This window comes from Lethenteron reissneri, chromosome 42, assembly GCF_015708825.2.
Source record: "Lethenteron reissneri isolate LAM-NWPU_2019-01 chromosome 42, ASM1570882v1, whole genome shotgun sequence".
NCBI lineage: Eukaryota > Metazoa > Chordata > Hyperoartia > Petromyzontiformes > Petromyzontidae > Lethenteron > Lethenteron reissneri.
In genome coordinates, this window is record NC_083820.1 from 1,318,570 (window position 1) to 1,331,937 (window position 13,368).

The 13,368-nt window shown below is 46.2% G+C and overlaps 1 protein-coding gene across 1 annotated transcript in view; it reads right to left on the reverse strand.

The window, feature by feature from the left end:
• The window catches only part of LOC133353013 (CUB and sushi domain-containing protein 3-like), a 639,938-nt gene that overhangs the window by 448,210 nt on the left and 178,360 nt on the right, over nucleotides 1-13,368 (reverse strand). The window contains exon 2 of the mRNA XM_061569078.1: nucleotides 10,899-11,115. Within this exon, the coding sequence (XP_061425062.1) occupies nucleotides 10,899-11,115 (217 nt within the window). The remainder of the gene's footprint in view (nucleotides 1-10,898; nucleotides 11,116-13,368) is intronic.

Consider the following 13,368-nt stretch of genomic DNA (forward strand, 5'->3'; position numbering starts at 1 on the left):
GCTCCGACTAGCAGTCGGGGCAGCTGCGGTGGGGAATGGAACTGGTTGTGCTGTCGGCGTCGTCGTGATCGTCGTCGTCTCCACTCTGCAGCCGTGGGTCTGGCAGCATGGTGGCTGTCCCGACTCGGTATGAAGTTATCCCCGAAGGCTGTGAAGCCGGAAGTAAAGATAGAGAGTACCTCCAACTAGTGTCTCGAGTTTGGAACACTACACTTGCATAGAGAAGTAATTGTATTTTTTCATTTGCTATACAGCCAGATAATACGACAAATCGCTAACCTTAAACACCCAGTCGTTCATAAAAGTTTAAGGCAGTAGATTACTATCGTAATAGAGCAAGTGCAGAATCACTGAACCGGAATTAATAGCTAGAAAGCATTTAGCGCGGGGGCCTTGAAAGTGCGGAGCCCGTAGCATATGTAGCTACTTTTGCTACTAGGATAATCTGGCACTGGTTAGGAGTTGAGTAGGAATGGATGTTGTTGTATTAAATTAATGGGAAAGGCTATTCTGATTTGCACAATTTCATTTTCGGCTTATTATTGGAAGAACGATACCTGCATTGATGAATTATGACGAGACAGCAGTGTCTACAGCGCGGGTGAATTTTGGAGTAATGTAAAATATATAAAGCATTTGCTACAAAACACCAAGAGGGCTTGAGTGATATTTGCACGCACCTCCAATTAGCACGGTTGGCTACGCATGGCGCAAAATAAGTTCTACATACGTACAAAGGCAAATGACAGAAGCGTTCTTAACAATCACAGCCAAGATGCTGGAGATCAGCTGGGACTCTACATCCCGGATGTGACGGCTTACGGGGATGAGAGTCGTGCGATATAATCTTGGCCCCACTACCAGTGTGTGTGTGTACAATTTGATTCCAAGGCTCAAATACCATGGCCGTAGGCAAACCAACGTCGTATATGTGCTGAACTATTTCGCACCGTACGTAGCCAACCGTGATAATCGGACGTGTGGGGGCAGGACAACAAACTAAACACAAGGCAGTGCTCAAGAAATTAGTTTGCAATCTTGATGAATTTAAAGTGCATAGTTCCAGCGGCCTCCTAATATCGGAAGAGCGTTCCAGACGGCTGCAGAAGCGCATCTGAAAGCGCACGATGTGGTGACCACCATCTTTGTTCGATGGCCAGGCAACAGCCGCTGTTGCCAGGGTGACAGGAGTCAATGTTATTGACGGCTTTCTGACATTTCGGGTTTTCAATTACTTCAAAATAAAGTGCTATAATTATCCAACGTATAAAATAATTAATACTTGTAAATTCTGTGTTTTTGTTACGTATAGAAATCCAGTGTTGGCCCGCTTAGGTATTAAGTTGGAATTTTTATTTATGAAACATTGAGATGGAGACATAATATATGTTTATAGACGTGCCATTATATTTTTGAAAAACAGTTATAGCTGTAATGTTTTAGAGGCACCGTGGTCCGGCATCTGCATGCGATGTTCTGTATCCCTAATTTGCGAACCAAATGAGGCGCACGCTCCATTTACTGCCGGCCATCTGGATTTATGCAGCATGGTCCAGACTCCACATCGCAACATCGTACTCGGAAACAAAACAAAAAAACCTCATCCCTTAAATCAATGGGCAAAAGTGTGCTCGGGCAATTACACGTGCATGTCAAAAACAATAAAGTTACCATTGATTGCGGGTTCTCAGCCAACCGACTGCTGAAAATGCAACCTGCGCATGATGGAGACTTTTAAACACGTTTCAATTTTTCTCGCCAATGTCGTTCCTTGTTTTTGAAATGCTTTCACTTTAAAAGGCGTCGTTTTTTGAAATGTGCAAAACTCTATCCTTACACTCATAAACAATACGGTATTCATGCTCCTGTATATGAGAGAAAAAGTTTGGCTGGCTGGCTGGCGCACGGGCAAAGGGCTCGGTGTTGACGTCACCGAACACATCTGCACGTCGGGCTGACGTCATTACGCCTCTCCCCCCCCCCCCACTCTCCACCCACGGTCGTGGATCCCACGCAAAATGTGCGGGCAGTGCTGGTTCAATTTCTTTAAAAGTTACAGAACAGAATATTTGAGCCTCTCCAAAGAAGTGAAAGGCAAGCTCAACTACGGGGATCTTGCTTCTTTGCATCGCCCCAGAGTAGCTCAATTTGTTGTGCGCTTGCGAAGCAGAAAGTGCAGTGTCACCTACATCGGCTGTGAGATGTTTCGCGCTCTAACAGGACATAATGAATCCCACGACAGACTTAATGATAAATTATGTTAACATTTTCAGGCCCATATATGGACGAGTTGGGCCATCGATTTGCCCAAATATGGCTCATTGACGACCTTTTTAAGTGCTTCCATAAAATGTTGTCCATTCCGAAGCGGGATTAATGATGGTTGTCCTGTTCCAGCGCAACTCAAGCGAAAGGGAACAGGAAACCCCCAGCACTCTGCGCAAGGCGGTGGCGACGGGATGCTAATTATAATGCCACCGTTCCGGTGGGTCATGGCAGATGCTCTCTGCTCGTTCCAGAAAACTGGAAAAAAATAAATCGGCTTTTCAAACACCGCTGCGCATCTAATGACAGCGCCTAATGACGATTGTCGCACTTCCAGGTAACGCCCAATTACCTGGGCTGTGGATTGACCGAGCTGATTGAAAAAAAAAACCCATATGAACACTGTTATTACATGCGTACGCATTTGATGATTAGCTGCTCCGCGTAGTGAGCGCACGTGTCAGAGACACGATCATCCTTAAGGAACTTCAACCGTGAAAGGGTTTGGATATTTTCCAGTTGTTCAAAAACACAACAAAAAGATGTATTGAGTTTTGAATCCCTTATCGATGATGTAGAGGACCAAAGTCTCGGATCCTATTAACCGCATGGACTTCACCACGTTGGCCAATATTCAACGTGAGCTATTAAATATTAGCCGCAGGGTTATACAAAATTGTACTTCCACGTCCGCAGGTAATTGTTGCGGATAATTGTGTGAACAGGGCCGCGGACAATAGGGGTTGCCATGAATCCTATAGATTCCGCGGATAATAAGAGTTACGTAAGGGTAATAGGGTCGCGGATAAGATCTCCCATAGTATGTGGCGGTTGAGTAACGGTCGATTCTACAATGAAACGGTTCACGGCGAGTATGGCAAGCGCACACGCAAACTCTGCTCATCCTCACTTTTTGGCTGGCCATCGAACAAAAACGGTCACCGCATCGCGCATCGCTTTCAGATGCGCTTCTGCGGCCGTCTGGAACGCTCTTCTGTCCGATATTACGAAGCCACTGGAAGCCATGCATTTTTAAATCCTTTATATTAAGTTCACTTGCTTGCTTGCTTGCGCGCTTACGACCGTGCAAATCTTTCGGTCGTTTTTTAACCCACTTCCCGTGATCCAATCGAGCTGACATTTTGCACACAGACTCGTTGTGCGTGACAATTTATTTTCGTGAATTTTTTCCCCCAAAATTTTGCACTTTTAGGATTTTTCAAAATATTTAATTTTAAATACCAATGTGATAAAAATGAAACTCTTACTCAAGAAAAACAGAAATGAATAATAAAATCAAACCGATGCCACGCATATAAAGGATTTACGGGTTAATTTTTTTTTTTATTGAAAACTAATTTCTTTAGAACTGCTTCTTGGGTTTAGTTTGTTGTCCTTCCCCGCGCACCCCCGATTAGCACGGTTGGTTACGTACGGTGCGAAAGAAGTAAGACGTACACACGTACTGAACACAGAGGGGGCGATGCGCAATAGCGGATGATTCCATGCCCCGCGCGCGCTGCCGAGACGTTTTGTATTCTGATCGCACCTGGACGCTGCGCCGTATCGCGCACAATCTTTGAAAAAAGCGCACCGGCGGATGTCTGCATCATGCATGCACTTTCAAAGCAGCTTCTGTCCGTTGTGTTGACAGCTGTTTTGCATAATTACATTGCACGAAACATGAAAAACTGCACTTGGAGGGGAAACATGTTGCATTAAGAAGGCCAGTTTGATGAATATGTTAGTTATTTAATCTGAAAATTCCAATGCATATAAAGGCGCTCGCTCTATGATTAGATTATTAGATTGCAATCCCGATGTTGATGTGTATTCGTGGCGTGCTGCTATTACGCACTGTGCATAATTAGTGGCTTACAATGCAAATGACGCCGTGCGCAGCTCGTGCAGCGCACGGCGTCAAGACAAGCATCCCACGTTTCCTTGGCTTCGTGACGATTGCCGCATCAATTCATCATTTATATTCCGCTTCAATCAAACCTTTCACACCTGGAAAAAAATCCCACAATACAACACCCGCTATTCGCCACCAAGTGACGGTGACGTCACCACAGCGCCCGTGCCAGGCCAGGTGCACTTTGAGACCGCGTGAATTGTCGATGGCTCACTGCTGACAGGAGATCACGGGACGGGCCCAGGTGCCATTGGTTGACTGACTGAGATGACTGGTCGATGCACCAGCTGTACCCCCTACTGTGCCAATTTTCTTAATTTAGCTACTGCTCGTTGTTGTGAGCGTCGCTCCTCTGCCCTCCGTTGTTGTTGGTGGGCGACTGTCTCCAAATGCGCAGTAGCGTCCTTCACGAGCCTCCTCCAAAGAGGCCGATCTTGACACCGCTGGTACCAACTTGCAAGTCCACTCAGCTCCAAATCCTCCTGTACCGCATCAGTTAGTCTCATTTCCAGCCAGTGTTGTGCCCATTTAGCCCCCTCTATCCGGCCAAACACTCGATCTCTGTTCTTCATTGGAAGGCCCGCGGGCCAAATGGTAGCCGCTGGTGGCCTTTATGCGGCCCCTGATGTGTGTGGTCCATGGCAATACATAACAAATGAAAATACCCACCCATCATCGTTCTGTCAAACCCCAATGGTTTCAAACGTGTGGCGGTCCTCGCACTAATGTCGTATTAGCGAAAGTGGCCCCCCTCCGAGGGAGCTCTACTAGAGAACCCCTCTCAAGGGTGTCTTGGCCTACTCTTCCACGCTGCTCGATTAAAGAAACTCCACACATTGTTGGAATTTCCGCACAGCGAGATCAAATTGGTGAATTATAGATTGCAATTTCGGTGCAGCAGTTTCTTGCAGCCACCTGCCTCTTTACATGCAAGTTAGTCGACTGGCAGGTCACATGTGGAACAGTCGGCCAAGTATCCTCTCGATGGGGTTCTCTAGATCTCCCTTTAGTGGAGGCTCTTCCGCTAGCAGCGGAGTGAGCAAGCAGCAGTCACACTATTTACACATTAACACACTCGTGCGTGTTTGTTTACCGTTTCAATATTCTCACAATGTGTTTTCCAAATAGAAAATTTGTGTGGATGTTGTTTTCTGCGTAGGAACGTGGTTCTCAGTAGAATGGTTTCCAGTAGTTCATTTATGCAATTACAATGAAAATATATCCGAGATGAATTCGCAAACTGTGACCAGCTTTGAAAACGATTGTATGTATTGTACATGTTTATTGTGATCTCTATGGAAAAACTAAAAACTTAACTATTTTATTTTACCAGGTAAGGCTCGCTGAGCTACGGAGTTCTTTGTCAGAAGCGACCTGGCCACAAATGAGAGCTCAACGAAGTGGCACATTTATCGCAGCCAAATAATGTAAACGCGTGATGTTGATTCTAAATGTGGAGGAAAAAACCGGAGGACCCGAAGAAAAATCCACGCGACCACCGGGTGGGAGAGACGCAAACTCCAAATATACAGCAGGCGTCAGGGTTGGGATCTCCTGTACACCAGGCGAGGGAGATAACATCTCCTAGCCACCGTTACGTTTCGATAGAAAAGAAAACTGCTCTGAGAAGCAGCTCAAATGACGCGTCTCTCTATTTAGATACACGCACATAATTGTGTTCTTTTTCCCATATAAATAGCAAAATAATGACACTACCTTCATACGCTAATACATAATTTATATCATAGGAAACTTCTTTGAGCAGTATATTTGTTTTTATTATATTTGCGGCTCTCACACATCATGGGATATCGTGCATGCATATTTGTTTTAATAGGAATGATATTGGACGTCTTGAAAAACTCTGAAAGCTAATATATACTCCTGAAATAAAGTACCTAATTAGAGCAGTGTTTGTTTTCCCCGAACACTGGGGAATGTTTAGCATTCACTCGATGTAGCCGTGTGTGTGTGGGAGTCGCGGTCTTCCTGGCTTCGAATATAGCTGCGAATTAAGCCAAACAGGTTTGAGATGAAGCTACGAGGCAACGCATATCGTATGCCTCGTGAAATAAATCACACGTGGCAGCAAACAAGTCGTAGCAATGTGGACACGGGATATTTGTAACAATCGGATCTCAAACAGTACAATGTGGTTACACGGCCTCGTACCGCACAGGGATTGGACTCGGAGTCAGCGGAGGGGATGGTGTCTTGGGATAATGTGGTCTCATTAACGTGTGCGGATAAGAAGTCTGCCCGTGGGCATGTTGGATCATCTGGAGTGCAGAGATGAGAGATGTGGGGAGGTGAAGGATGTGGGGAGGTCCGTTTTCAATAATTCTATTCATTACGTGCCAGCAGCGTCATGTTAGAGAATGGCCCACAGAAGCAGACGCCGCAGATGTAGTTCGTGGGCATTTTATCCATGACCCCTGTTGTGCAATAAATAAAGCGGATGTACAATTCTCCCCCCATTGTTCGAGGATGAGCCCTTCCTATCATCCATGACTTTGCATGGCAAATAGGAAAGTCAGAGGACTGTGTTATAATCCGCTTACATCCATGGGGCTTAGTGGATGAGAGGGAGGCAGTCTCCAGGACAAACCCCAGCGTGGACTGGAGGTTGCAACTCATCTGAGATGTCGCAGGCCTACTGTGGGACTCGCTCGCAGACACGCGCAAGTGAGATGCGCGTTGTGTGGCAATTCGTCGTGTTATTTTGCCAATTCACGTGAGTAAAGAGAATAAATGTGCTTGCGGGAATTTCCAGGTCGTGCTGGGAATTCCATTTCGCGACAAAATAGCATCAATAAATATAAAAAATTCACAAATCAATTGATCTACGTACAAGTACTGAGGTTTTTGTGACACACAGTCCATGAGTAAGACCATGCAATAAGGTGGAACAGACCGACGAAGAGATTCGAGGTGGTGTTTGTGCTCGCGCCGTGGAAACATTGAGTGCCCGCGTCTTAGAAGTGTGACATGTGACAAGTTTATCGTGGCTCTGCTAGGGAACCGGCAACGGTTAGCACCTTGGCGTGGCACCCACATCTATTCTGGCTGCTGAAGGTGGAGCGACTAGCTGGAGCTTTGAACGAAGAGCTGAAATGAAGTGTGATGTCATCATTGCCGCCGCCACAGAAGATCGGGTTGCACGCGATGATAAGTGGATAATTAATAAACAAGATAAAACGGCTGAGGACAAGACAGAGCCCTGGGTTATACTTTTGAATAGGAAATGTGGCAGAGCAGAAACCATAAATTATGGTAGATACAGAATAACCGGATGAAAAGATAGCAATGCAAGAGCAAATAGTTTGCTTGAATGGATGGAAGCTTTTAGAACCGTCCCGAGTGCTATCCTCTATCAGAGACGTGAGCAAAGTTGAGAGTGAGAAGTCTTGACTCGCTGAGGCACTCTGGGGGCATAACTCTCAGATGGGACACGGGAGGATGGAGGACAGCTGCTGCGTGACCTTCATTGAGCCCGTTTGGCGCTCACTAATTAGAGAATCTTTTCCTAAATGATTGAACAATTGCCTCAGCAATTATGGACTCCACAGCTCTTGAGAGAACATGAGTGAGGTCAAATTGGCCAGTGGTTTGAGAGATTAAATGGGTCATCTTTCTTCGGGACAGTTGAGGAAAAGTGCATTCCAGCATGACAATATAACGTGCAATTTTTAAGCTAACTGGTGGAGATAACAGGGGAGCTAGGTTGACATGTATACAAGATGATGACAGGAATCACAAAATAAGGCTTTGGTGATCGCCACGATATGAACACACTGATAACTGAACGGTTACACAACTAAATTGGAGCCATGGCTGGAAACACAGGTCACGATCGGCCCTGGTTTGTCTACAGCGGAATAACAGAAAAGCAGGTTCAAGGTTTTAACGTTAAAGTTAGGGTCACTAACAATGGAAAGAGGAGGGCATTGAAAGGGGCAAATTTAAGTTAACCGTTTTCTGAGGCAGTTTTGGCAATTGCAATGAAATATTCACGAGTAAAGTGATTGGTAATTGAATATGAACTCAACTTTTGCCTGAGCAATAGCAGCTGGACAGAGGCTGTGCGCAGGAAGATGTAAATGTGTTTGGTGGTAGAATTATTCCAGTGCGGGATGAGGGATTCGTGATGGAAAGAGTGATAAGAACCATGATAGAGACACGGGGCCAAGCCAGATTGCCCAGGGAAATGTCATCTCCTGTAAAAATTTGGTTATTTTCCCATGAAAGCCTCACTGAGCTTCACCACTCTTTGTCATGGGGGCCTACAATTGAAAAGTTTGGCGGACCTCTCATTTAGGCTTATTTCTTTTTACAAGTGGAGAAAATTATTGAGAGAGAACCCATGAATACAAGAGCTGCCACTCGGTGTTGATTCTAAGCTATAGTAAACAGGAGGGCACTTGCTGTTATAGGGAAGCCCTAACAATCACAGCATCAATTGAAATAAATCCATGAGCGGAATAACCCACAGCAGCAGCAGCAGCTGCTGCTGTGGGTTATTCCGTCTGCCAGAAGGAAACTGTGGGCATGGGTGCGGTGCCAATCAATTTACCTTGGCTGTGAATGAGCCCTTCGAATTGAATTTGAGTTGGAACCCCGGCGCTACGTCATGCAGCTGATCATCAATGGGCAGAAAGAGGAAAACGAGCGAGCATTCTGATGTTGCGGCGACGTCGGGAGTGCAGGCGGTATAACTGCACAGGGGTCCGCAATGGTCCCGGGTGTCGTTCTATGACGGGAGAGGGGTGGGGGGGGGATTGGAAGTGCGGCCTCGTAATTTCAATCCGCGTACCGGAGGCCCTTGCCATGCTCCTGTGGGGCACTGCTGTGCGCTCGGGGAACGTGTGGCAGCCCCGTTCCCTTGATACAACAATCAATATATACAAATGTATACACTGTAATTTACATATATAATAGCCCAGATCTGTCCTTCTGTGACTGTGATTAACGCCCCCGAATTGGTTGCACAGAACGTTGGCACAGTAGGGGGCACAGGAGTGCATCAGCCAGTCGTCTTGGTCGTCTCAGTCAGTCGACCCGTGGCACCTGGGTCTGCCCCGTGACCTCCTGTCAGCGGGCGTTCACCTCTTCACGTGGCCTCAAGGTGCACATGGCCTGGCACAAACGTCGTGGTGATGTCCCTGCCACTTAGTGACAAATGGCGGTTGTTATTATTGTTGCGTATGTGTGTGTACATTGAACTTCTTCTCGCAACGTACATATACAGCCATGCTCAGCAGAGATGCACAGGCAATGTGCCTCACGTTTAGTCTATTACTAATTGCTAATTTCTGTTCTTCAGCCACTGTTGTTGCCTGCACCTCAGACGCATTCTGTTCCGTTGTTGCCTATTCCTCCGTACCTCACTTGCAACACAGCAGGGTAACTGGCTAAAATGGGACGCTTCACTTAACAAATGTATGCAAGTATATGTGTTGAACTTCTTTCGCGCCATGCATAGCCAACCGTGCTCATTGGAGGTGCGGGGAGAAGGGCAACAAACTAAACACACAAAGCAGGTATAAAGAAATTAGTTTTCAAACGAGATGATTTAAAAGTGCCTGGCTCTAGTGGCTTCATATTATCGGAACGAAGAGCGTTCCAGACGGACACAAAAGCACATCTGAGTGTGCGCAAAGTGACCGTCTTTGTTCGATGGCCAGCAGCCTAAAGCCGCTGCTGTGAGGATGATCGCAGTTCGCAGGATGGGTTATGCTCCTTTTGACGAGAAAACGCCGTTCAGAGCTCACGAAAAAGAAAAAATCCCACACGGACCGGGTTCACAAACACATACACTTGCTGTATTGCCATCTCCTGGCCCCCTTGTATCCTCGTGGATTTGAGGTTTTTTCGAGCCACAAAACCCTTGCCTCCATCGAGCTATTCGTAATTGCAGCATGGATTTGTGAAGGAGCTACTCACGTATCAACGGATTAACAGAATTTAGGGCATATGAGAGTGGTGCTCCTTTTTCAATGACAACCTCTTGTATTTCTTTAGCGTTTCTGTCGCTTAATTTTTTAATTGTCTCATAAATCTATTCGCCCAAGCCAACTTGCACTACGTGGAAAATGTATCGTTAAACGTCAATTCATGTTCGTGCAATATCTTAGATTTATCACGTGAACGATGAGTTTTGCTCCGATTTATATTCGCCTCACATTTGATTTATTTTGCTGTTGTGCATTTGCGTGACCCAGCTCACCCTTGCAAACGAGACTCTCCCGGTCTCGTGAGTTCTCGCCTCCACATTCAACTTGAAACTGAATTCGGAACGGCGCGCGTACACTCGTCATCAGAGGCTCGGCGCACCGACCTTGCACTGCCGAATGTCCTCCGGTTCAATTCGGCCGTCCGGCACAACAAAGCATAAACAATGGGGCGAGTTTCCTGAATCCCCCTCCCCACCCCCACCCCGACCCTCTGTGCAACCCAGCCGTGTACGCGGGTTCACCACAGCAATCCGGTCAGCAGGCCGTACCCGGCGGGGTTGAAGTCGTGGGTACCTGCCCACGACCTTCCAAGATGTCCATCGCAGCATTGAAGAGGAGGCCAAGTACCTTCGATAAAGGGGAGGGGGGGGGGCTCTCGAGAGCTCCCTCTAGTGGAGGCCCTTCCACCAGCGATTCGCGGGGCTTGATTCGATCCCCTTAACGGGGCAACGCAGCAGCGGCACAACGAGCCCAAACCGCGTTACCTCATGCGCAGGTTCCCTTGGCTGGGCTGGCCCTCGAAGACGGCGAGCAGGTCGTAGTCTTCCTCCAGGGCGAAGGAGAGGAAGACCAGCTGGATCCGGTTGGGCTCCTCCGTCTGTATGGTCCACGTGCAGTTGGCCCCGTTGGGGTATCCGTAGGGGTAGCCGGGGCTTTCCACCGTCCCGTTGCTGCCCTTCAGCAACCCTCCGCACAGTTCACCTGCGCACGCAGCACGGCCACGGGGATGAACGCACGCACCGCGTTATGTCATCGTCATAGAACGCCGGCTGTCATCGTTTTCCGGACGCTGCCGCACAATTGGAGTAGGCCTCGGCAAGGTAAGGTAAAAGGTCAAAAGCAACGAGCCTACCCGTACCCTACCTTTTACCCTTACCCCATACAAATTACCCGATTACAGGGTAATTACTGGGGTACTACTACACATGAAATAGGTTTAGAACAGGTAAATGCTAGGTAGAGCGCTTTATTCATCTATATAATACTCTCGATGATTCCCATTTTAAATGGAGGCCACGGACTTCGCCACGGAGCTTTTAGCGAGCGGTAAACAGGCAGTAGGTAAACAGGCAGTAGATAAACAAGGTAGTGGATAAACAAGGTAGTAGGTAAACAAGGTAGTAGGTAAACAAGGTAGTAGGTAAACAGGGTAGTAGGTAAACAAGGTAGTAGGTAAACAAGGTAGTAGGTAAACAAGGTAGTAGGTAAACAGGGTAGTAGGTAAACAAGTTAGTAGGTAAACAAGGTAGTAGGTAAACAAGGTAGTAGGTAAACAGGGTAGTAGGTAAACAAGGTAGTAGGTAAACAAGGTAGTAGGTAAACAAGGTAGTAGGTAAACAGGGTAGTAGGTAAACAAGGTAGTAGGTAAACAGGCTAGTAGGTAAACAAGGTAGTAGGTAAACAAGGTAGTAGGTAAACAAGGTAGTAGGTAAACAAGGTAGTAGGTAAACAAGGTAGTGGGTAAACAGGGTAGTAGGTAAACAGGGTAGTAGGTAAACAAGGTAGTAGGTAAACAGGGTAGTAGGTAAACAAGGTAGTAGGTAAACAGGTAGTGGGTAAACAAGGTAGTAGGTAAACAGGTAGTGGGTAAACAGGTAGTGGGTAAACAGGGTAGTAGGTAAACAGGTAGTGGGTAAACAAGGTAGTAGGTAAACAGGTAGTGGGTAAACAGGTAGTGGGTAAACAGGTAGTGGGTAAACAGGTAGTGGGTAAACAAGGTAGTGGGTAAACAAGGTAGTAGGTAAACAGGTAGTGGGTAAACAGGTAGTAGGTAAACAGGTAGTAGGTAAACAGGTAGTGGGTAAACAGGTAGTGGGTAAACAGGTAGTGGGTAAACAAGGTAGTGGGTAAACAGGGTAGTAGGTAAACAGGTAGTGGGTAAACAGGTAGTAGGTAAACAGGTAGTAGGTAAACAGGTAGTGGGTAAACAGGTAGTGGGTAAACAAGGTAGTGGGTAAACAGGTAGTGGGTAAACAGGGTAGTAGGTAAACAGGTAGTGGGTAAACAGGTAGTGGGTAAACAGGTAGTGGGTAAACAAGGTAGTAGGTAAACAGGGTAGTAGGTAAACAGGTAGTGGGTAAACAGGTAGTGGGTAAACAGGTAGTAGGTAAACAGGTAGTGGGTAAACAGGTAGTAGGTAAACAGGTAGTGGGTAAACAGGTAGTGGGTAAACAGGTAGTAGGTAAACAGGTAGTGGGTAAACAGGTAGTGGGTAAACAAGGTAGTAGGTAAACAGGGTAGTAGGTAAACAGGTAGTAGGTAAACAAGGTAGTAGGTAAACAAGGTAGTAGGTAAACAAGGTAGTAGGTAAACAAGGTAGTAGGTAAACAGGTAGTAGGTAAACAAGGTAGTAGGTAAACAAGGTAGTAGGTAAACAAGGTAGTAGGTAAACAAGGTAGTAGGTAAACAAGGTAGTAGGTAAACAAGGTAGTAGGTAAACAAGGTAGTAGGTAAACAAGGTAGTAGGTAAACAGGGTAGTAGGTAAACAAGGTAGTGGGTAAACAGGGTAGTAGGTAAACAAGGTAGTAGGTAAACAAGGTAGTAGGTAAACAAGGTAGTAGGTAAACAAGGCAGTAGGTAAACAAGGTAGTAGGTAAACAAGGTAGTAGGTAAACAAGGTAGTAGGTAAACAGGGTAGTAGGTAAACAAGGTAGTAGGTAAACAAGGTAGTAGGTAAACAAGGCAGTAGGTAAACAAGGTAGTAGGTAAACAAGGTAGTAGGTAAACAGGTAGTAGGTAAACAGGTAGTAGGTAAACAGGTAGTAGGTAAACAGGTAGTAGGTAAACAGGTAGTGGGTAAACAAGGTAGTAGGTAAACAAGGTAGTAGGTAAACAAGGTAGTAGGTAAACAAGGTAGTAGGTAAACAAGGTAGTAGGTAAACAAGGTAGTAGGTAAACAAGGTAGTTGGTAAACAAGGTAGTAGGTAAACAAGGTAGTAGGTAAACAAGGTAGT